This window comes from Coturnix japonica, chromosome 1 (genome assembly GCF_001577835.2).
Source record: "Coturnix japonica isolate 7356 chromosome 1, Coturnix japonica 2.1, whole genome shotgun sequence".
NCBI lineage: Eukaryota > Metazoa > Chordata > Aves > Galliformes > Phasianidae > Coturnix > Coturnix japonica.
In genome coordinates, this window is record NC_029516.1 from 120,632,808 (window position 1) to 120,655,298 (window position 22,491).

At 38.4% G+C, this 22,491-nt stretch overlaps 1 protein-coding gene across 8 annotated transcripts; it reads left to right on the top strand.

The window, feature by feature from the left end:
- The first annotated feature begins 372 nt into the window (after nt 1-372).
- IL1RL1 (interleukin 1 receptor like 1) lies at nt 373-22,442 on the top strand. 8 transcript variants are annotated; one of them, XM_015850127.2, is made up of 13 exons: nt 399-503; nt 2,066-2,140; nt 2,713-2,819; nt 3,221-3,288; nt 4,969-4,983; nt 5,459-5,622; nt 5,709-5,871; nt 7,839-7,907; nt 9,437-9,569; nt 9,658-9,809; nt 16,717-16,857; nt 17,507-17,665; nt 20,834-22,442. In XM_015850127.2, exons 4-13 carry the CDS (start codon nt 3,225-3,227, stop codon nt 21,178-21,180), a joined length of 1,407 nt encoding a protein of 468 aa, XP_015705613.1. In that variant the 5' UTR covers nt 399-503; nt 2,066-2,140; nt 2,713-2,819; nt 3,221-3,224; the 3' UTR covers nt 21,181-22,442. The 8 variants fall into 8 exon arrangements, with proteins under 8 accessions (XP_015705605.1, XP_015705578.1, XP_015705624.1 ...); XM_015850098.2 differs by having other exon boundaries at nt 401-503; nt 4,969-5,170; nt 5,454-5,622; XM_015850111.2 differs by lacking the exon at nt 2,713-2,819 and having other exon boundaries at nt 401-503; nt 4,969-5,170; nt 5,454-5,622.
- Nucleotides 22,443-22,491: the final 49 nt, after the last annotated feature.

Below are 22,491 nucleotides of genomic sequence, written 5' to 3' on the forward strand. Positions count from 1 at the left end.
GTTTAGCTTCAGTGAAGCAATGTCCATCACTAGAAAACATTTCCAGTGCCCCAGCAATGTGTACAGCTATTATGCAGGAGCCCCAGCAAAGCTGACACTTGCTTTTAGGCAAAACCTGTTCCAAAGCACCCTCTGCCGGCTGAGGGCTCCTGCGTTGCTCTCCCCAGGCATGTGAGAAAGCCAGGAATTAGTCAGCAGGTTTAATGCAGTACTGTCAAGATAAAATGGCATAGTTTGTGATTAATGGAAAACCGATGCCTTTGGCAAAAGACATCTGATTGATAGGAACTAGGAGATCCCCTCTCTGATATGCACTGAAAGCTACTACATTCATTTGCATATTCTGTTCTGTTCAGTGGGAGGTGTCTCAAATGCTGCTATAAATTCTGCCCCTCCAGATTATGCATTGCAGAAGCCAGTTAAAGAGCATTCCCAGTAGTCTGGTACAAGGAAAGGACTCAGCCCAGAGCAAAGCACATCTGTACTGTGTGAATTTCCAGAGGGTAGGTCAAATATTTTATTATTCAACCAATGATAGCTGATGCTGCTGGAAACTGTGTCTAGAATTTTGTAAGAAACTTTATTTCAGTTCACCTCTGTGCCTTTTTATCTCAAGAAATATTATTAGATTCAAGTATGGGAGCTGATGTGATAGACATATAGTTCTGGGACCAACATAAAGACTTATCCATAATGAAGTCCGGCTAGAAATGGGTTAATCTTCAGTTTTCTGGCAGATCATTTTGTTAGTTATTCAAAAACAGAAAGTAGTTGCTATGCAATTTTGTATATTTATGTTCTTTCTTCCTTCAAAATATTTTGTAAAAAATATTTATATATGAATTCAACCATTACTGTGTTTTAATAACAAATTTCCTAAATTTGATGCTCATAGTTTAATTATTATAGGTGTCAACTGTTGTGACTGTTCTGGATCACATCAGATTTACTGTTACTATTTTACTGGCTCATTTTCAGTCAGAATGTGTTCTTTGGTTTGATAAGAGCTGAAATATCTCTCAAAGAATGAAGGAGGGAAATCTGTGAATGTATCATCTCACACAGTCATTATTTGCTGGTATTTTTATATTGCAAAGCATGTCAAACTTTCTAAATTAGAAATTACAGAAGCATTTTCATTTTTTTCTTGATATGCAAGATATGATACTTCTGTAATTCCCATTGACTTACATGCACAGCATTACAAACTGTTGGCAAATCCACTTTTGGAAAAAACGTCATGAAATGCTTCTAGAACAGTTCCCTCTGGAGAAGCAAGGAACTAAACCTGACTGACTGCTACCTCTAATTCAAGACGGTTCTTCAGCCTCCTTTAAAACTGGGTCTTTAGGGGCTATTTGGTTATACATGGGATCAACAGAACTATCCTGATTCTGGCTTATCGTAATCAGGATACATGAAAATCAACCTTCCCATTCCCACTTGCCAGTCTTGTCTGCTCCTTGGTAGTGAGAGAAATAAGTTCTCAAAACAAAACTTCTGCTTGCTCTAAATGTCTTACTGTGCTTCTGTTGTGAGCTTTTCTGTGTGGTAATTTTCTCTGTATCCTGGGTCATACAAAAGCCCAGCCCATGCTGAACCCTCTCCTGTGCCAACTCAGTTCCTTCCAGGACAAAGCTGCTGATGTTTGTTATGTTGAAAAGTAATTCCAAATATCAATGAAGCTGGCCTAAGATATCCTTAAGATTAAAGAAGTCGGTAGCCTGCACATGTTTGGATGCAGTGCTTTACTCCAGCTGTCATGGAAATAAGCAGATACTCACACAGATTGTTTATTGGAGGTCCTGGATGGTCACTCACTTCCCATGTCAACAGCCTTGCTGGGATGCCTGATTTTTCAGGTCAGAACTTCACATTTTCCATGAGCCCTTCAAATACTGACACCGAAATACTCCTGCTTTTCTCTTCCAACACCAAGTTTTATTAGAGTTAAGAAGAAAACCCAGGATGTTTATTAAACCTTCTAAAAGAAGAAGCTTTCCAAGCCAGCACAAAGCAAATTATGTTTCCCAAAGATCAAATTTGAGTTTGTTCTGAATTTCAGACTTGGCACAGACGGAGACCTGTCGATGTTTGTTTAGTCTGGAAATCTTTGGCACTGAAATAAAAATTCCTTACAGTAAGTGTGACGGCAATACTTATCCTGCCTGCACATTTTTTGCCTATTTTTCACAACTCCTCCTGTGCTTGCTATCTGCAGTACAAATAACAGTTCACTTCTAGCTTGCTTTCTTTTGACAACTTATCTGCTGTGATCTGTGAGATCACTCCTTCCTCCTCTGATAGCAACAGGCACTGCTGTGTAATCTGCAGGTTATGACAGCATTCTTGAGAAGGCTTTATTGATGGTAAATAAAGTGTTTAGGACTCCTTAATCTATTTGGATAGCATATCTGCTGTTTCTTGAGATGTTCACAGAGTATATCCAAACTAATGTCTGCAAATCAATGGGTATCTTTAATACAGTGGTTTTCTGGAGCATGCCTGAGCCACAGTCCCAGGTACTAGGTACAGCAGGTGTGTGTCAGTTAGATACAAATGAAAACATCAGTGGGGCCTAGAATCTATCCTACTGCTGTCGTGTGAGGGCAGTGTATATTCCTTTACGTACCTTTCCAGTCCATTTCTTCACTTTCCCCTTTGGGTTTGCACTGTTGATGGTGCTCATCTGCTTTCATTCTTGCCACTAAGCACTTACCTGTGAGGATCTGTCACTGGAGGTACCTCCACTTTCCAAAAGAAAGAAGGTGGTATGCACCCACACACTAGATTGGATGAAAGCTTAATTCTCAGTCAAGGTATGTATTTTCAAATCCAGGATATGTCCTTTTCTAGATTAAGGTATTATTTTGCACTCTTGATAGTGAAGAGAATGTCATAATACATTTACCTTCCTTAAAAGCAAAACAAACAGAAACAACCAAGAAAGAAGAGGCTTCTATCTGCAGCCTACCATAGCAGAGCAATATCTCCACCCTTAAATCAAATGAAGTCACAGGACTAGTTTTAATGGTGCATCAGTTACTACATTGAACATTATCTCAAAGCTGCAGAAGGGCTGCCACGCACCCACACACACTTATGTACAGAGCAGCCCACATGACTCAGCTTATCTCTGCATGATGCTGTTATCTGTTCATGGATGTTCATCAGTAGTACATTCTGATAGTCTTTTGTTTTGTTTGTGTTTTTTCCTTAGAAATATGATGGTGTATGCACATTTGATCATCCTATCCATCTTCTCGGTTTCTGTGATATCACAATCATGTAAGTAAGACTTGACTTAAAATATTCTTTCTGATTAATTTTATTCAGCAAACTATTCCTGACTTTTTAAATTATTTTTTTATTTTTTTATTTTTAACTAAAACTGGCTTGTTTATCTCAAGCTGTAAATCACAGCTTAGAAGTTTGCTCTGTGTTTCTGTTTCTCCTTGTGTTAAGTGCATTGAGCACTGTCCATTTCTCAGACATTAAATCCAAGCTCTACTGCTCTTCACATCTCTGCAGGCAGAAATAAAAGCCTCTTTGGAAGGATTCGGGAGTAGCTTCTGTTCCTGGCTCCAGTTGGGGCAAAATCCCCAAGAGTGAGCATACTTAAATTACACTGAGCAGTTCATATGTGCACTTTGTTGCAGCAGCTCTGCTGACCCTGCAGTCATTTCCTACTGGTGGCACTGCATTATACAGCACTCATGTCATACTAGTTTCCAGATGAGCTGTGTTGTCTGAGAAATATAGAACAATTTTATATATTTAAATATTTCCTTGCATTCTCAGTTTTACAGAATGAATGCTAATTTTTACAAACAAAATTGAATTACTGAGAGGATAAATTCTACTGAAGAATTCACCAAGATAATTCACCAAAAGTAATGTATTTCCATTGCATTGCTCCTTTGGAGGGGCAGTGCGGGACTCATGGGTGGGAATTCTGTTAGAACGATGAGTTCATGCATACTTGTACCTGATGTGGGTAATTTAGATGGGTCTTTAAGGCTATTTGTCATGTCAGTGAAGAAGGATCTCTTCAGAAAGAATCTTGAGACAAGCATTAACCATGCAACGGTACTCACCACCTAATCTGCATTCCACATGTCTGAAGACAGGTGGTGGCAATATGCCCCCAAAATGTCATTTTTCGATGAAGATTCTCTGCTTCAATTGGCTGTTTGGTTACCTGGTCTCATTTACTGATTCCCTTATCTTTTGTAACTCCTGTGCTGACCTGTCCAATTTTCATCCTCTTCAGATTTCTCTTTTTATTCTTCTACAACATGGAATTTGTGTTTCAGACTGAATAGAATTTTCAGCAGCCAGTTTACTGCTCAGGCACCACAGCACTTAAATATCTGTCAAAAATGCCTGTTTCAAGTTTCTCCAGATCATTTCAGTATTACATTCACTTATATTTTTAAAAAAATAAAGTTTAAATTCCTTTCCCTCAGCTCCATCCCTTCTTTTCCTTTTGTGTGTGCGATTTGATTTTCTAAGTCACTGATTGCTCTCATTCCTTTCCTTTCTGATGTCTTTTCAGCTTTCCACCAGATCCTTCCTTTCAGCTTTTTTGTTTTGATTTGAGTGAACACTAGAGGCAAGAACATCTGGATTTCCTTTATGACAATCTTATCTACACCCTTCCTCCTGCCAGTAGCTCTTTTCTTCCATTAAAAATAAACAAATAAAAAATCTTGGTATTCCCTTTTTCTACATTGAAAACAGAGCAAAATCTCCTTGGAAAACAAAACAAAACAAAACAAAACAAAACAAAACAAAACAAAAAACCGAATATACCAGGAATCAGTTTGCTTTACATTATCTCTGAAAGCTTGAGGATAGTACACAGAGGCACATCACCTGCTGATGTAGAAATGCCAAGTTCTTTTCTGTCTTCAGTGAGTCTAAGGCTTAACTCACCTGAGATTTTTATCTTTTGGTCATTTGCAGATGATTCAATCGAAGGTGAGGCTTTGGTTGTCAGATGTCCCGAAAATGATTTATCTGCAAAAGTTACCTGGTATCACACAGGCACAAGGAAAATAATTCCTGGAGAAGAAGAGGGATCACAAGTGTTTTCAAAAGGAATATTTCTTTGGTTTTTGCCAACTTCTTTAGCGGATTCCGGGAACTACACTTGTGTTACAACTTAGTAAGTGCAATACTGGAAAGTGAAGCAGTTATGAGCTGGGGAAAAGAAAACATGCATGTTTTAAAAAAGCATTTTAATTGTTTTCTATGGAATTTATGTCATTTGGTGTACACCAATATATTAATTTCCATTCTGCAACTGCTGTTTTTTTTAAAAACAATATGTAACTGGAATATAGCAACCATCCAGATGTTTTTTAAACAAGACTCACATTTGCTGCAAGTATTTATTTTAGTCTGTATAATAATGCTGTCACTGAGCCATCTCTATTCAATTTTTAAAGTCCAGATGGGAGCAAAAAAGAGCGCAAAATGAATGTACAGGTGCATCCATACAAGCAAGAAAAGTGTTTCCCAAGCCGGATACTTTATGCAAATGAAAGCAGAAATGGAAAAATTTCTTGTCCTACATTTAGGAATTATGAGAATGCTACTATAACCCAGTGGTATAAGGTAAACAAAACAATGGCGGTGCCAGCTGTAGATCAGATTACTGTGGGAGCTATTTGCAACCAGACAAAGAGAGCTTTATTTTACAGGACTGCAGACCTCTACAGGGAGAGAGATACAGCATGCAGGATCCTTATATTTATATTACAAACCTGAATAAGGAGGACGATGGTTATTATACTTGTCAATTTACTTATACTCACAGAGGAAAGGTGTTCAATGTATCAGCAACAAGGATCTTTGTAAGTGGAGGTAAGACTTGGTAAAATAACAAAGGTTTGTGTCTCCTTAAAGAAAATGAAACTTCTTTTGTACATTAAAAAAGAAAAATATTTTCTGTTTGCCTGTTGTATTTCAATGAAACTTTAGATCAACATTTTTTTAGGTGAATTTTATGGGTGGGGATCCAGATAGAGTAAGATGGCACTATGTTCAGAACCAATGACACTCAGTAATAGTCTCCAGTGTCCCTGGTTGCATGTTGTAGTTGGTAGGGCTGACTGATAACGTGTATTTTTGAGGTGAAGGGGCTCTTTCAAAGCGTGCTTCAAAAATTCATTTTCTATTGCTTTGGTGAGGGAAGGGCCTGTAGGATTTTCTGGTAATCACTGGATTGATGATGTGCAGATTGCATACAACTCAACACCTGCTGGTCCATCTTGGTTAAAAAAAACTTTTGGATTTCTGTTGACTGAGACAAATGAGTGATGAACACTGGCAAAAGATGATTGGAGCTCACTGATCACTGTAACTTTTGTTAATCTGAAAGTGGCCAGCATAGCTGAGATATCTAGATTTTGGGCTGCTTCTGGGATTCAGTGTCCTCAGAAAGGCCTTTTCTTTTGGTGTCAGTCAGGACAAGAACACGCCAGAAATCGTCAGTTCTGGATTGTATCAACTTACCAGACTTCAAAATGTTCTTCAGTTGTGCAATCAGGTCAATAGACAAACAGTTTGTTCATTTGTTTGTTTGCTTTCTTTGAAAAATAGAAGTTGTTCATCCGTGGTCTGACATCAGAACATTTTGCTGTGGGAAAATGTGCCCAGCTCTGTGGAGCCTCGGTTACAGTTTTTGCCCTGATCCTCAGTAGAAAAGCATGGTCTTGTTATTCTGTGCTGATCAGAATTGATGTTTGAGGGGAGAGCAAGTACAGTAGCTTAGGAGGTATCATACTTTTACTTCCCTGTTTCTGTCTGATATTTATTAGACAGAATAATAGCAATCTCTTCTTCACACTGCCTTTTTCTTTGAATATACTTTCGTAATAACTTTTCTAACTAGTCTAGAATTCTTTTCTCTCTGGGTTATAATGGAAATAGCTCTTATTTACTTGGCAAACAGCTCTCCAAAATTACAGAAATCTTTGTTGTATCCAGGCAGATTACTTCATTCCAAAGCTAATTTAATTATTTTTCAATCGTTTCAGAAAGATTGCAACATAGCATGTGAAATCTTAATTGGGTGTCAAGTCTGCTACAGCTTTTAGCACTCAGAATACCTAACAGCAACTTCTTTGAGATTTTATTAGCCTTTAAAATACATTTGCTGGATGAATTAACTGTTACATGTTGTTAATATTGCCTTATGTGTGTCCCTGTTAGTCTGAAAATCCACACTGATATAGAGAACATTCTGTGCCTGCATGCTGGAAGCTAAAATCGTAGCACTGTCAGCTAGCTAGGAAGTTACTGTCTTTCTCTGTTTTTGTTTTTTTCTTTTTCTTCAAGAGCCAGCTAATGAATGGGTGTTTGGAGCTTCATGATCTTTGAGGTCCCTTCCAACCCGGGTCATTCTGTGATTCTGTGATTCCGTAATGAAAAGTAGACTCAGGCCAGATAAAAAGAGTGGGTTTTATAGCAGCCTGGGAAAAGGGAGTTAAATAAATTCCTGCATATGTTCTGGGAAAGTGTGGTTGCAGGATTCACACAAGTGCCTTGATAGCAAGTAATGGTTTTCTACTGGAAAATGAGAGTTTGAATGGCAAGGAAAGATGCAACAAGGGGAATAGATCCTTAAGTCAAACCAAGTGTTTCAGTGTAGCTTGGACCCATTCATTACCAGAGATGAAATATAAATATATGGGAGGAAAAGTTTCTTCTGAACTCTAACGACAAGTGATGTTCATTGTCATAGCAAACTGATGTAATTCCAGTACTTCATAAAATGTGTTTTCACAATTTTCTAATATGTCCTTCCTTTCTCTCCTTAATCTCTAAAGTAAAGCACTCATCTCTACCTGTTCAAATTTTATTTCCAAAAGATGAAGAGGTAATAGAAGTGGAGCTTGGTAAGTAAAGATTTTATATTGTTTTTAAACCTGCATTTTGGGGTGACCTAATGAACACTGGCAGCTTCAGGGAGAAGGTTAATTACATTTTTGCACTGCACTTTTTAACCAGACTTAACTCATTCCAGGCATAGCAATATGAAGTTATGTGACAGGCTATTTAGAAATTAAGCAGCAATTTAAAAGTTTAAATAACCTATTCTACTTTGACAGGGATAAACTAGAATTACTCATTTGGTCAGTTATCACATGTCAGCTGAAAAGGTGACAGCTTCCATTACTTCAAAGTGGGCTGTAACTAAATCCTTTGAAATGGCCTGATGATACCCTTAAGAGGGAAGAACGGACTGTTTTTGCAACTATAAGTATCATGCTTGTGATTTTGGTCCAGACACAGCAACTGTATCTCTGTTGATGAAGGAGAGCAGGGGACTAGTTGCTTGTCCTGCCTGTGCTGGCTAGCGCTGAGTGGATCACTCTGGTTGGAAGATACTTGCTGGAATGAAAGGGTAGGGAATGAAGCAGCAAATAGAAGGCTGCCCAGACCTTGGTGTTCTGGAATGTACATCTACCTTCCTTTTGTTTAGGTCTACGGATGTTCTCAGAGGTTCAGATTCACTACTCATAACTTGTAGCACCAAACCCTGGGCCCAAACACTTTCCACGTGGAGACACACTCTTGTTCTTTTTTTCCCCCTTCCTTCAGTTCCTTTATCACTCAGAACTAGTGTGCCAGGCTCCTTTCTCCTTAGTAAGATGGCTAGTCTTTAATGCCCTACCCTTCTGGAACAGTAATTAATCTCAGAACGCGTATTGCAAATGTATTTAATGTTTAGAAAACACTGTGTCATTTTTATTGTCTTCTGCTTGCAGAATTGAAGGGATTTCTCCACACCCCCCAGTACCAATTCAGGATGTAAATCATAAGATTTTTAACCTTACCTAAGCCCCGTTTTGATGCAGATTAATGTGAAAATCTTTAAGGTGTTTTAATTACATTTACTTCAGTGCAACAGTAACTCTTATTTCTTGAATAAGTATTTTCTGATAACAAATGCATAAGAAGAAAATTTCTGTTTTAATTTTACCCAGTTTTTCTTTAGTTTTTCCAGCTTGAATAAAACCCAATATAAGAATCTGCAAATAAAATCTATGATAAGTACTGTATATTGAAAATTATATTACACTATTTCCATATATGTCTATATGAAAGACTGCATTACTTTTCCACATTCCTCAATAGCTGATTACCTGGGTTAAACATCACAAGTAAGTCTATTTTCCCTTCAGAGCATTTTATACAAATAGTTTATTTTATAATCTTTGTTAATGTATTAGTAATGCATTTTGTTCAAATATCCTTTTAGTATTTCTTTTCAAGACCCTCCTGTGAATCACTTCCTGTGCTTGAACTCAGAAAATACCAAAATTACTGAGGCAAAACCCAAAAGTGGTATGAAGATTTATAGAAAATAAAAAATGTTATGGGGAAAATGAAATTATTCTTATTTTTCATCAATCTTGATTAGGTGCTACTCTTCCTCTGAAATGTCGAGCCTGGCTAGGAATTAAAAAACAGCCTATAGGTTTTGTCACATGGGATGTGAATGAGGAGCCAGCAGAAAATGCAGATGAAGAAAAATTTCATCGAGAAATTAGTTTGTAAGTGCATGTAATATGTAATAACCTTGTCTTTCTATGCAAGTTATTAATAACAGCAACCAGTACCACCTCTTTCTCTTGATGTTAGTTTTGAAGGACAGCACCAAGAGTACTATGGAGAGGCGACTTTGACCATTAGTAACATAGAACATACGGATTTGCAGTCCAGTTTCTCATGTGTAGCAATGAATGAAATGGGAAACACGAGGACCACAGTGACATTACGACTCAAAAAAAAATGTAAGGATAAATTTTGTTTCGTTTTGTCTCTCGCATACTTCACACTGTTGTTAGAAAGGTGTTGGTGACTTTGTTTTCTCCCGCTTATTTCATCTGATTTTTCTTTTATTTCTTTCTTTTTATTTATTATTTTCTGATAGTAAGAAAGTTTCTTCCAGAAAGGTGGAAAAAACATTCTCCTTTGTCAGTGCATATTGAAGTCATTGGCAAAAGTCTTGTGGCTTAATTCCTCTGTGAAAGGCCTTGGGGTGAATGTAGCCTTGGGGGTGGCACCCTGCTGGGGGAGAGCAAAGTTTTAACAAGAGAGTAAATATGAAGAGCAGGATGGTGCACTGTGACAAGCACTCTCTGATTCTAGAATATTCCTGCTTATTCCCTGTGAGCATCACTGTGCCCACTGTGTGCTACACGGCGTGTAATGCTTCGAAAGCTTTCTCTCAGATTCATTTTTAAATTCTTTCTTCCAGTCATTTCTGTCAGAGAAAGAAAATTTGAGTTCAGTAAATGGTGGGGTCTGAGATGGTCTTTATCTGTTATGGGGCTCTTTAATCTAATGGGGATGGTCAGATCCCCAAAAAGCATTGTTGCTTCACCACAGCATTTGAATCTTCTGGCAGAAATAGTGGTCGGTGGTTTCCTCTGTTATCCCTTTAAATGTGCTGAGCCACCAAAGGTCTTGAAAATAAACCACAAAGCCCTTGAAGGAGGGATTTGTTTTCTATGACAGAATGGTGGAAAGAGTAAAATAGATTATAGCAGAGGAGGGGGCATCACTTAGAAGGACATCCCAGAATTCCCCAGAGGAGTGTGAGAGGTTTTTTGGTTGTGTGTTGCCAGGTAAGTGAGAGTTTAGCGCCTCCCAGGAAGCTGAGAGCACATCAGCTCTGTGATGAATTATCTGTGGGAATCTTCTTGCAAAGAAAGGGAAGGAAACTAAGTAACATTTCCTGTTAGCTGTAGGGCACACAATGTAAAGCATTTACTGGGCCCATACTGAAACCTAGATGAGGGAGTCTATATGAAGGAATGAGTGTACTTTACATGTTGTGTTCATGAAGTGATTTATTAAACCTGATTTCTGCTTCAGACAAACCTTATTTTGTTTTTATCCATAGGTCCTCAGTAAATGTTCAGGAAAGCTCTTTGTTGCTGCCTGTGTTGTGTGGATGTCTATCCCCTTCTCCCTGTTGCTGCTACTGTCAAGATGCCTGCTTCTGCTACTCATCACTGTTGGTGTGAGCAAGGCTAAATCCAGAAATGGCAGTGCTCTGCTTTAGTTGTCTTTATTTGCTCCTCTCACAGACCAGCAATGTTTGTGCTAAAACAATAGCTTGCCTCTGAGTAAAATAAAAATGCCTCAGGGATTTCTTGTGCCTCACATCTTGTAATCGTGTAATAAAAATGTGTACTCTTCTTTTTTTTGCTTCTTCTTGTTTTCAATGATAAAATACAAACACAGATTTTTTTTTTCTTTAAGTATATGTCTATAATTGTTCCTTTGTTTTTCCTACAGTGTAACTCATATCTCTTAGCTGCTGTCCATCAGTGTGCTTTTCACACTCTGTGTCCTGATATTTTTTCCCCGAAGAATTTAGTATGGGTTGCATTGTTATTCTTTGTAGCACAAGCCTGTGATAGGAAGTAGGAGATCCATATATGTTGTTCTGTTTACTACTGCAATTAATCACTTCTGGGGGCATTTTATGAACTAGCTAAATAGCAACAGAGATGGTAGGTTAAGGGAAGATGCAAAGATTCTGTAAGCAACCATATCAGAGTTACTCTGAATTACTTTAGTCTTACAGGCATCAAAAATGTGCTGAATGAATGATTTGGCTCATGCAGACATTTTCCAAGGAAGCCAGGAATTAAATATAACATTCTGAGTCATAATCAAGTACTTCAAGTACTAGCTCATTGTTAGCAGTATCTTTATGGCTGATTTTGCTAGATTGCTTCAGTAAAAGTTGTCATCCACATAAGAACTAAAAGTTGCCAAAGGGGAGTGAAGAGTTTCTGTCACAGCCAAGGGTTGTGAGGGCTTTTTGCTTTTGTCTCTATGACAAACAAAAACATTCCTTAATATTGCCAGGAAGGAACATCACTGACAAAGCACAGGGAAAAATCTGTGTTCCATTTCAGGATGTACGCTGTATGAAGAGAAGTGCAGCATGGTGAAAAAACAGTATGTTGCTTTGTTGTTTTATTTTATTTTATTTTATTTTTCACTTGTGTTTTTAATTAGGAGATAAACGCAGCTAGAGGAGCGCTTGAGGATCTTGGTGATTTTTTCTTCTATGTTCTTACGATTCTTTGGAAATGAGCAAAGTGACCCAATTGGATGTCGTGTTGAGGGACGTGGTTTAGTGGGAGCTATTGGTAATAGGTAAACAGTTGGACTGGATGATCTTTTAGGTCTTTTCCAGCCTTGGTGATTCTATGATTATCAGAAGTAACACATTGCTTGGTGCGATTTGCTCCTACTCAAACTATGGACACTGTGTCTTTTGGACACAGAGAAATCACACACATTCTGTTTTAACAGAATTTTACTGGGGATTTGGATATGCATTTTGATGCGACTGCATCCTTGCTTCCATTAGGCAGTGCTGACATCCCTGTGTGTTTCAGCTACTGCTGCTACATTGAGAGGCTGCTGCTTCTCCTGCTGAGGAAAAGCTTTCTCTGTTTTTTCTCATCCAGCCCCCGCATAGCCTTTGGCTATTGCTGGTCAATATGAAACCCTTCCTTCAATGCTGTTTCCTATCCTTTCCTCTTTGCCCATGGCTACTTAGTATCTTTTGACTCCTAGGGGCCAACACTTTCTCAAAAAAACATTTTTTACCTTTCCTATTACTTCTGAAGGCAAACTTAAAAAATTAGCCAATAAAACAGGCTGGTTACTTCCTCCAGCTCTTTCAGTTCCATGCTCCCAAATTTAATTCCAGAGATGGTGATCATCCCATGTTTTACATTCCCTCTCTGCCACAAGATGCATCATCTCATGAGCTCAGAGATCATCTGCATAACTTTTTACATGGTGTCAGTCTCTGGTCAGCATAAGGAATTTGTGACGTTTTTTTCATTACATTTTCTCTCTCTTTTCCTGGTGAGGATGTAGCAAATCTTGCTGAACACCAGGCAACAGGCAAAGACTCTGATAGTGAGTCCATGGCAAGTGGAAAAACACTGGAAATGTTAACTCCTTCTAGCAGCAGAGCAGACAGGAACAGGAACCTCCCTTCAGCATTACATTTATCTGCATTCTCAGAGATACAGGAGCTGTCAGAATATCTCCCAAGTGCCACACTTTTTATTTATATCTAAATTACTGCCAGCTTCTAGTTCCTCATCTTCACTAAGGGCTAGTTAAATAGCTGATGACTGCATTTCATAGGTCTGACCTACAAATATTGTCTTATTTCAGTTCTCATTTGCCAGAAATTGAAAAGTGCCTGGGGAACCACAAATACTTCTGAAGTGAACAATCTGCCCTGTAGAATGCCTCAGATTCCAGTCATTCTAACCCAGTTCAGCCCAGTACAGCTAATCTTTTTTTCTCAAAGTTATTTCTTGCTGATGTTATAGCACATCACCAGTAGACAGATGCGAGCAGGAATTCCACACCCAGATCTATATTTCTGTTGTCTGGAAGTGTAGAAGCCAAAGAACTTACAAAAAGATGCAGTTCCCACTGAGTCTGTCGGGAGAAGCTTTCAAATTGTCTTTTCCGGGTTATTTTCCCTAGCGTCTCAAATATTGTCTCCTGAGGGCTGACAGTTCTGTGTTCTCATTCCACTTGAATTTAAATAAACAGTACTAAGTGACAGTCAGCTTGTGAACTCTCTGCCACTAAAGACTGCAGTGAAATTAAATGGAACAGCAGGATCTGATCAGCCTTGTTCAAGGCTTCCAGAAGTTGCTTCTGACCATTGCTCCCATTATGCTGAATATATCTGATTTATTCCAGAGAAATGAGAGGCTGAGTCAGCCATACTGGGAACTGAACCTGCTCTTCCAGGAAGACCCCAGTGGAGGTTTTGTTCTGAAGCAATACAAGTTTTATAAGCACAGGAACTTTATCCTTTTTTTTCTCCTTTATTTATTTTTTTTCTTCAGTATTGGTCTAATCAGTGTAAAGCCAAATGTAAACAGCTCCTTTTAGGTTCGTTATTGCAGAAGTTGTTGTTGGAACCTCTTTCCTTTCCTGTTTGCTTTCTAAATGCTTGACATGTTAGAACAGTATTTGCAAGGTTGTGGCAAGCCCAGGGTCAACAACTGCAACAATAAGAAAAAAAATGACCATCTCTGTCCCTTAGATAATCATCACAAGGTCGTGGAAGAGGTTTTCTGAGTTTATGGATGAAATCATACATTTGAACATGGATGAGGTTCCTCTGTAGGCATCATGTGATGCGGTCACAACTACAAAATAGCCAACTTTGCTATAAAGGAAACAGGTTGGGTTTCTTGCCTACTTTGATTTCATTGGAATATCTATTTTCCTGTATTCTGAGGAGAGTATTAATCAGATAGATGCCTCATGGCTGGACGTTTCTTTCTTTCTTTAAATGGGAAAGAAAGAAACAGTAGAGTCTGAAAGCACTGTTGAAGTTGCCTCATTTCCTACCAAGTAAAGTGGGAAATGTAAGCCTTGTAAGCCTTTTATTTATCTAGTTTTTCAGTGTTATTTCTCAGAGTCGGTTGCTTTAAGGTTATCTCCTCCTCAGTTCACTGTCTTATTCATCATTGTCCCTGGAGATGATCAAGAAACGAGTAGATGTGGTAGTTAGGGACATGCTTTAGTGAACATAATTGGTGAAAAGGTGGATGGTTGGACAAGATAATCTTAGAGATCTTTTCCAACCTTGATGACTCTATGATTTCTTGCAAAACTCAGGAACCAGTTAATTTCAATACAGGAGGCTCTTCACTGTCAAATACTTTATTTCATTTCATTCAATCAGTATGAGTCCAAGAGAAGCTCTAGAATTGCTTCTTGATTGTAGAGATCAATGCCTTTCTCTGGAGCTTGCTGGCTGCACACAGTCTGCCAATAGTTCTAGTCCATCTTGCTCTTGGGACTGCTCTGTCATGCAGCTCCTCAGCTGCCAATGAATGGCCTGGTGCTGCTGCAGCAGCCATGTGTGCTTTCTGTGTGTTTCACAGGCAGAGGGAGGCAAAGACCTGGAAATCTGATTCCAGATCTGAAAAAATCAGGCTTGTCTAGGTTGAGCTTCTACCAGTACATGTAAGCATCCTCCATCAGCTGAGATGCTGTGAAGCATGCCTAAAACTCCATTGTAATGCTGAAGGGATTCATGGTTCTACTTATGCTCAGAAGCAGGGTACTGCATCAGGCAATTGCTATGTTTGCTACACTGAACTAAAATAAATATGTGGGTTGGTCCCTTTATACAGATATGATGCACAACCTGTTCCTTTTCATTTCTTTGGGATTAAACTCCATCACCCATGCTGACTCTTCTGGGGCCATGTATTTTTTTAATCCGAGCTAATTCAGAGATCGGAATGACAGAAAAGTCTCCAGATCATTTGTTACTACAACTATAGGACGATGAATTATCATGATAGACATTCGGAATAAGTAGATAAATAAGGTGGGCTACAAAAGGAACTCTCTTAACTATAATTCATCAGTCAGAGAAAAGCTGCACATGGAACTGCTCTGAATTTACAGGTTAAAATCACAAAGAATCAAATTAGGTATCTTTCCTTTGCTTTGGGTTAGATTTCTTCTGTAAAGCAATGAACTTTAATCTTCCACCCAAAGGAATAATGCATCCTGTATGTATAACTGCTATTTAATTCTTTGATACATTAATTTCAAACTTTTGGAATTTCTTAGTGTTTTCAGTACTTAATCTGGGTGTTTTCACTATGTCCAGGACACAGGTCAAACATTTCTGCATTTCCGTGACTGTAATAATCAGTGGATTATTACAGCTTACTGTTTTCTAGGCTGGAGAGAGTACAAAATGACCTCCCATCATCTCTTACTGCAGCAGAACTAGATGACATCTAGAGGTTATGCATATCTAAATTGACTTCTGCTATGTGTATCACTGAACAAGAGAACAAATGTGCAAATATGGGGATATAGCTCTCTGGGCTGCTACAGAAATGTAGCTGTTACTCTAAAGGGTGATGATCACAAACGTATCCTTAACTGTAAGGATGTGATAGCACAGAGCTGATGATGGTTGTCCCTGATAGTCTTCACCTCTGACGCTGAGGTAATCAGATTAAAGAGCTCTTCCATGAGGCAAGCTGGATCTGCAATAGGCGACTCCTTTCTTTCCAGTTTTCTTTATCAGTCATTGACGCTTAATGCTCGTTGTCCCTGAAAGGAGCCTCCTCTACTTCTGCTGTAGTTTATCTTATTTTTATGACCAGATTCATTCTGCTTCCCTGCTTGTTTTGCATACTTTGACCTTATCTTGAATATTTTATTATTTGCACATGTTTCTGTGTACCCTGTTTGTGCAACTACACTCAAGCCCCCGCTTGCCCCTGTGTGGACATTTCCTACTGTCAGGCTTGGGCTCATCTGCCTTGCAAAATGGTTTAACAGCATAGTCAGACACGTTACAAAATACAAACATCACTGCCAGCTGTGGTATTTAGTGCTCTTAGGTTCAACACAGGTGGATATTCAGTATGTATTGCCTAGTATGCTTCTACTCCAGGGGTTCAACAGGCCTCTATGCTGGATGCATCAGCTGGGGAAGGAAGTTTTATCAGGGTGAGCTTCTTAAAGCCACAGCAGAAGATAAGAGAAGCTAAGGCTGCAGCTAACACTTCATTTCTTTGTTTATTTTGTGTGTGTTTTTTTTGTTTTTGTTCTTGTGTTTTTTATTCATTTATTTATTTATTTATTTTGCAGCTGGTCCTGATGTCCTCATGATTGCTGGATTTCTAGTTCTGCTAATGTCAGTAGCAATCTCTGTTATACTGTATCAGTCCTTCCGAGTTGATATCGTCCTTTTGTACCGGGATTTGTTTCAGGCCTATTCAGTCAAGGATGGTGAGTAAGCATTGCACAAAGAAGTTCAAACAAAAGGAAACAAAAGGAATCATATGGAAACAGATAAATCTGATAGCTGTTTACTAACTCACACACCAGTTAAGCCTGACCCTTCCTTTTTCATAACTTCTGCAATCATTATATAAGGAGGAACAAACAGCTCTGGTGGTGCTTTGCATTCACCTTTTGACTTAGTTCTGCAGTGATGTATTACATACTCAATGAATTCAATATTTTTTTTCACTTTTAAAAACAAACAAATATACACAAAATTACACTGAGTTATGTTGAAAATCTGATTTAAGAGCCTGACACTGAAATAACAAAGGCTGATACTTATCTCTGCTTCACTGAATCCTTACTCTATGTGCTTTGAGATACATGTTTTACAATGCCATAGTCAGACACTCCAAAGTGGCAAGTGCGTAGGACACAATAGTTGAGCATGGAAATATGTGTATACTCTCTAATTTCCAAAGATGTATGCAATGATGTACCTCATTATGACTAGCAGTAAGATCTACTCAGATCTATTTCAAAGACATTTTTTTCTCCTCTGTCTTCCCCTCCTTCTTTTACTCTAGCTTTTGCAATAGACAGCTCTAATTCATGTTAACTTAATATATTTTCCTCTTGTTCTGCCTTGCAGATGGGAAGATATATGATGCCTATGTTATTTACCCTCGGAGCCACACCAATGAAGCTACTTTTGTAGAATATTTTGTTTACCAAATTATGCCAGATATTCTGGAAAATAAATGTGGCTATAAATTATGCATTTATGGAAGAGATACATATCCTGGAGAAGGTAAGTTTCAAATTAGATAATCCACTGCATTATTTATTGCATTGGAGCAAGCTGTGTTTCTAGACCCTGCAGGTGGGGGATGAGGGAAGGAGGTCTCTTTGCATTTCTGATCATGTTACTCATCTCAGCAGCAGCTGTGTCTGATGTGTCAGGCAGAGTGACATAAGGGCACTTTGTGATTGTTGAAGTTCTAAGAAAAGCCATAGGGTGCGGCATGAGTTGTTTATCACCTTCTTGGGTGATGCAGGAAGTGTGACCCAGAGGGTGACTCTTTCAAATGTACACCTGCTCTTCGGATAGTGCCAAGTCTGCATTGTCGCTATCCGGACAAAGCACACACAAGTAGGTCTACAAGACACCAAAGAGAACAAAACCACAAATTGAGTAATTAACCTTGCTGTTATCACTCACTGTTTTTCAACCCAGGCCAATTGTTCTAAGGTTACAGCAAGTTCAGCTTCTGTATACTAAGGTGACCTACTTTCACTTCATACAATTCCCAGCGCTAATTCAAGAGGCATTCTGTGTTCTTTACATCCAGTTCCTTGTTTTCTGAAAGCAAATCTTGTTCATTAATCAGTGTTAATTTTCATGTGGACATCTCTGTGCTGTTTCTCTTATCAGCTGTAATCTAAGTGTTATCTACTTTCCGCTGGAGCTGATTTGTCTGACTTGTGCTGTGGTGTTCCACGGACCAGATGTTCTCTTTTTATCAGAAAACCAGCATGAAACCAAAGATATCTCATTTTGAGTTAAACATATCCAAACTTGTCTGCATTGGGTCAGGTGTGATTCATCTGCTCAAAGTTGAGCCAAGATCACTGATGTTCTTTTCTGGAGAGTGACAATCAGTCTGTCATGGAGAACACTTAAAAGTTCTCTTGATTTCAAACAGATTTACTTGACCAAATACTCCCCACTTTTGATTACCTTCTGATCTTGAGCCTTTTACTACCAGATATCCAAATCCCAAACCTTGTAATTAAAATATGTTAACGGCGGAGTAAATCAGGAGTATTTACAGCAAATTCCGCTTGGAGTTACTGTGATCCTTCCTGAAAATGTAACTTATCATTTGGTGAATCATGTTTTTTCCCAGTAAAACTATGCACATTTCCAGATAAAAATATACAGTGAAGATGTAAAATGGAATTACTGTTTCAAGAATTGTTTATGACTTGGTTCCAGAGGATGGCTTTAATTTTGTGTTATTTGAGTAATGAAGACCAATACAAGGAAATTATTCCAGTGACAAACAGTGCTGTGTAGCTGTTGGGCTCTCACTGGTTTTCCTTAATTCACAATATTTTTGTTTTCCAGACTTATAGATTAAGGGATTTTTTTACAGTTTAACAGATGCCCAGGGAGGTGCAAACACAAATTTGCAGAAAACCAAGAGGTTTCACCAGCATTACCTTCTGCTCCACTCTTTTCTTGGTCTCATTTTCTTGTCAGCCACTTTCCTTGACGCAAAATCTGACTAAACGCTGCCAGAGCTGCTGTATCAGCAATAGACAGAGACATGAGAAAATAGCGTAAGAGTGATCATACTTCACTGGACAAATGTTTTATGCAACCAAGTGCCTTACCATCAGCAGTGACCATTGGCAAATGACTGGAAAAGGCAGGGCAGGTTTATATGACACTTTGCCTAGTGTAGTTATGCAGCAGCCTGGGTTTTTCTTTCTTTCTTTTTAATTCCACACTGCTTTCTGCCACTTTCTGAATTCATATGCACTTCTGATATCCACAAAATATGTTATAATGATTTCTAATGTTGAAGCATTTGAAGTCCCATCTTCAACACTGCCATAAGTGTGTTATCAGGAATCCAAATACAGAACTAAATACCTCCCCAAGTTCCATAATTTTTCAGTCTTGAGCTCAGTGGACTGTACTTTAAAACTGGTGTATATTTCTTTAAACCCTTGCAGTTAAGGAAACTAAATGTATGAAAATAGCTGCTGATCTTAGTTTTTCTCATCTTCCAAATGACCTATTATTAGGGTTCTAATATTTGGAAATTTTAATGAAAAAAGAAGAAAATTAAAGGAATTAGAAACAGTGAACCTCACAGAAAGGTGAATTATTAGCAGACAATACTCTCATCATCAATAAATATGTCAGAGAAGTCATTCAAGGGGTTATCTTCCTTACCATTCCATATCCAGATCTTTCTCCCACAGCGTGAAAGCTCTTGAGGCTTCTAAGTACAACACCCCAACACCATAGTTCTAATTGTGATTGATCGTCTGTCTCTAACACTGCAGAGGGAAAGAAAAACACCTTTAGTCATGCTGATGTACCAATGTTGAGCAGATGCCAGCTCACTATACAGGCTTTCATATAAATTAGCATTCTATAGCTCAGGGATATTAGCATTCCCTCTACACGAAAATAAGCTTCGTAGAAGTAAGTCACCAAAATCACAGAATCATAGAATCATAGAATAGCCTGATTTGAAAAGGACCACGACAATCACCTGGTTTCAACCCCCTGCTATGTGCAGGGTCACCAACCACCAACCAGGCTGCCCAGAGCCACATCCAGCCTGGCCTTGAATGCCTCCAGGGATGGGGCATCTACAGCCTCCCTGGGCATCCTGTGCCAGTGCGTCACCATCGTCTGTGTGAAAAACTTCCTCCTAATATCTAACCTAAACCTCCTCTGTCTCGGTTTAATACTGTTCCCCCTTGTCGTGTCACTATCCACCCTCGTAAACAGCCATCTCCTTCAAATACTGGAAGGCCACAATGAGGTCTTCAAATACTAGTTTTGATGTGTAAGTACTGGAGGCTCAATTTTTAAAGCACTAAACTTTAAGAATACACTTTCTTATGTGGAAATTATTGTTCAAGCACAAATATGGTGCAATCCAGATCTACTGAGCTTGACCTGCTGTTGAATTAGAAATTCCTCACAGTTCTTAAGAGCAGCACAAATATTAAGATTTCAACTAAAGAAAACACCTGAAACTTTGATCACTGTGATCAAACACTGTGTTTTTAAGCCTCTTCATTTTTATTTTTTTTTTTTCTAATGAATAAACTGTCCCTGACTGAAGTGATACAAATGTTATTTCTGATTACAAAATAAATTAAGTGCCTATACAAAAGAGTCGACGAAGGAATTTTCATAGTCTTGGGTTTTTTTTGTGTGCACTGCTAGATAAAGCGAATGCAATTGAGAAGAGGATACAGAAGAGCAGACGGCTGATCATCCTTCTCACACAGCAGCTGATTAACTGTCAAGAAATTAATTACGATCAACATATTGCTTTATACAACGCCCTCATTCAAAATGATACGAAAGTGATTCTACTGGAAATGGAGAAGATGGGGAGTTATGAGAATCTTCAGGAATCTCTTAGGTACATCATCAAGCGGCAAGGTACTGTCAAATGGAAAGAGCAGCACACTGTGCACCCACAGTCATCCAACTCAAAGTTCTGGAAACACGTGAGGTACCACATGCCAGGGACATTCAGGTCCTCAGACTCAGCTAATGCTGGGTGAACAGTCTGCCCAAGAAAATGCTGGTACTTCATCAAGTTGAACCATCGGTGTATGATTCTCTTATTGCTATCAGTAGGTACATTACTTTGCAGTCTGGACATCTGTCTGCATTTTTTTCCCCACTTCTTTCAGCCACTTGGTTGAGTAATGATGAGGGAAATGGATGGAGCAGGTCAAGGGGATGAGGCAATTTTGGTGAGGCTTGAGAATTCTGTAAATGAATAATTCCAGGCAAAGAACTGAATTTTGCACGTCACAGGAAACAGAATCTACCTGTGCTCTTCCTATATATACTTGTACATATTACAGATCTTTTTTGGTACTGAATAGATTTACTTTATCTTTCTAATACGGTTGATCAAGCATAAATTCCTTCTGTACTCTTTGGCTGGAAAGTATTGTGTGGTCTTCTTCACTTTATCCACCATGTGCTCCTTTTTGATTCAGTAGTATAACTAATACCATGAAATTTAAACTTTCCTTAGCAGGGATGCTTCAAGAGAAGCTCTTTTGAAACTAATGTGAATGCAGTATTTTCTAGAAATACAGAGTTAAGGAGAGCGTATACATAATGATCAACCAATATATATTTATACACAAAAGAGAAACTCACAAAAGGGGAAATTATTTCATAGAGCTATCAGAAAGTCATTTTGTTTTGAAAGTAGCTACTGCATATATTTAAATTCATATAAGTAGCAGTGTTTTAGACCTATCAAGTATGGTAGACTGTGCTAGACTCACGTATTTATATTTTGTTTGTACATTGCCAATGTATTCAAAGCATTCATTTAAGCTACTGATAGAGACTCACTGCAAATTTATAATTGCCAGTCTCCCTCTTCTTCCCCATTCTGTGATCTTTTTCCTGGTTATACTCTGTTCTGACAGAGAATACCCAGAGATGCAAATGTCAGAATGAAATCTCTTCTGAGTGCAGGACTGTACGAACAAAACGTGTTTTAGTGCATACATCCTTGGGAACTTTAATCTTTTTAGCTTCTTAAATACAGATTTATTCATTTTTTAAGTCAGAGAAGAACTGGTTTTGAGCTTCAGTTAACTGTAGAGATGGACTTGAAAAGTGAAAATTAGATGCAGTATGTCTAATGCTACCACATTCGTTTATTGTACAGTGTAGATTTTTACTGAGTATGGAATTTCAGGCTTATGGATGGCTATTGGAGTTAGGAAGACCACATATGAAATATATATCTTAATATTATTTCAGCATGACATTAAAAGTTTGATGGGAAACAAAACAGCTTTTCTCTGAGTTACTATATTTTCAAGTGTTCATGCACTGATTAT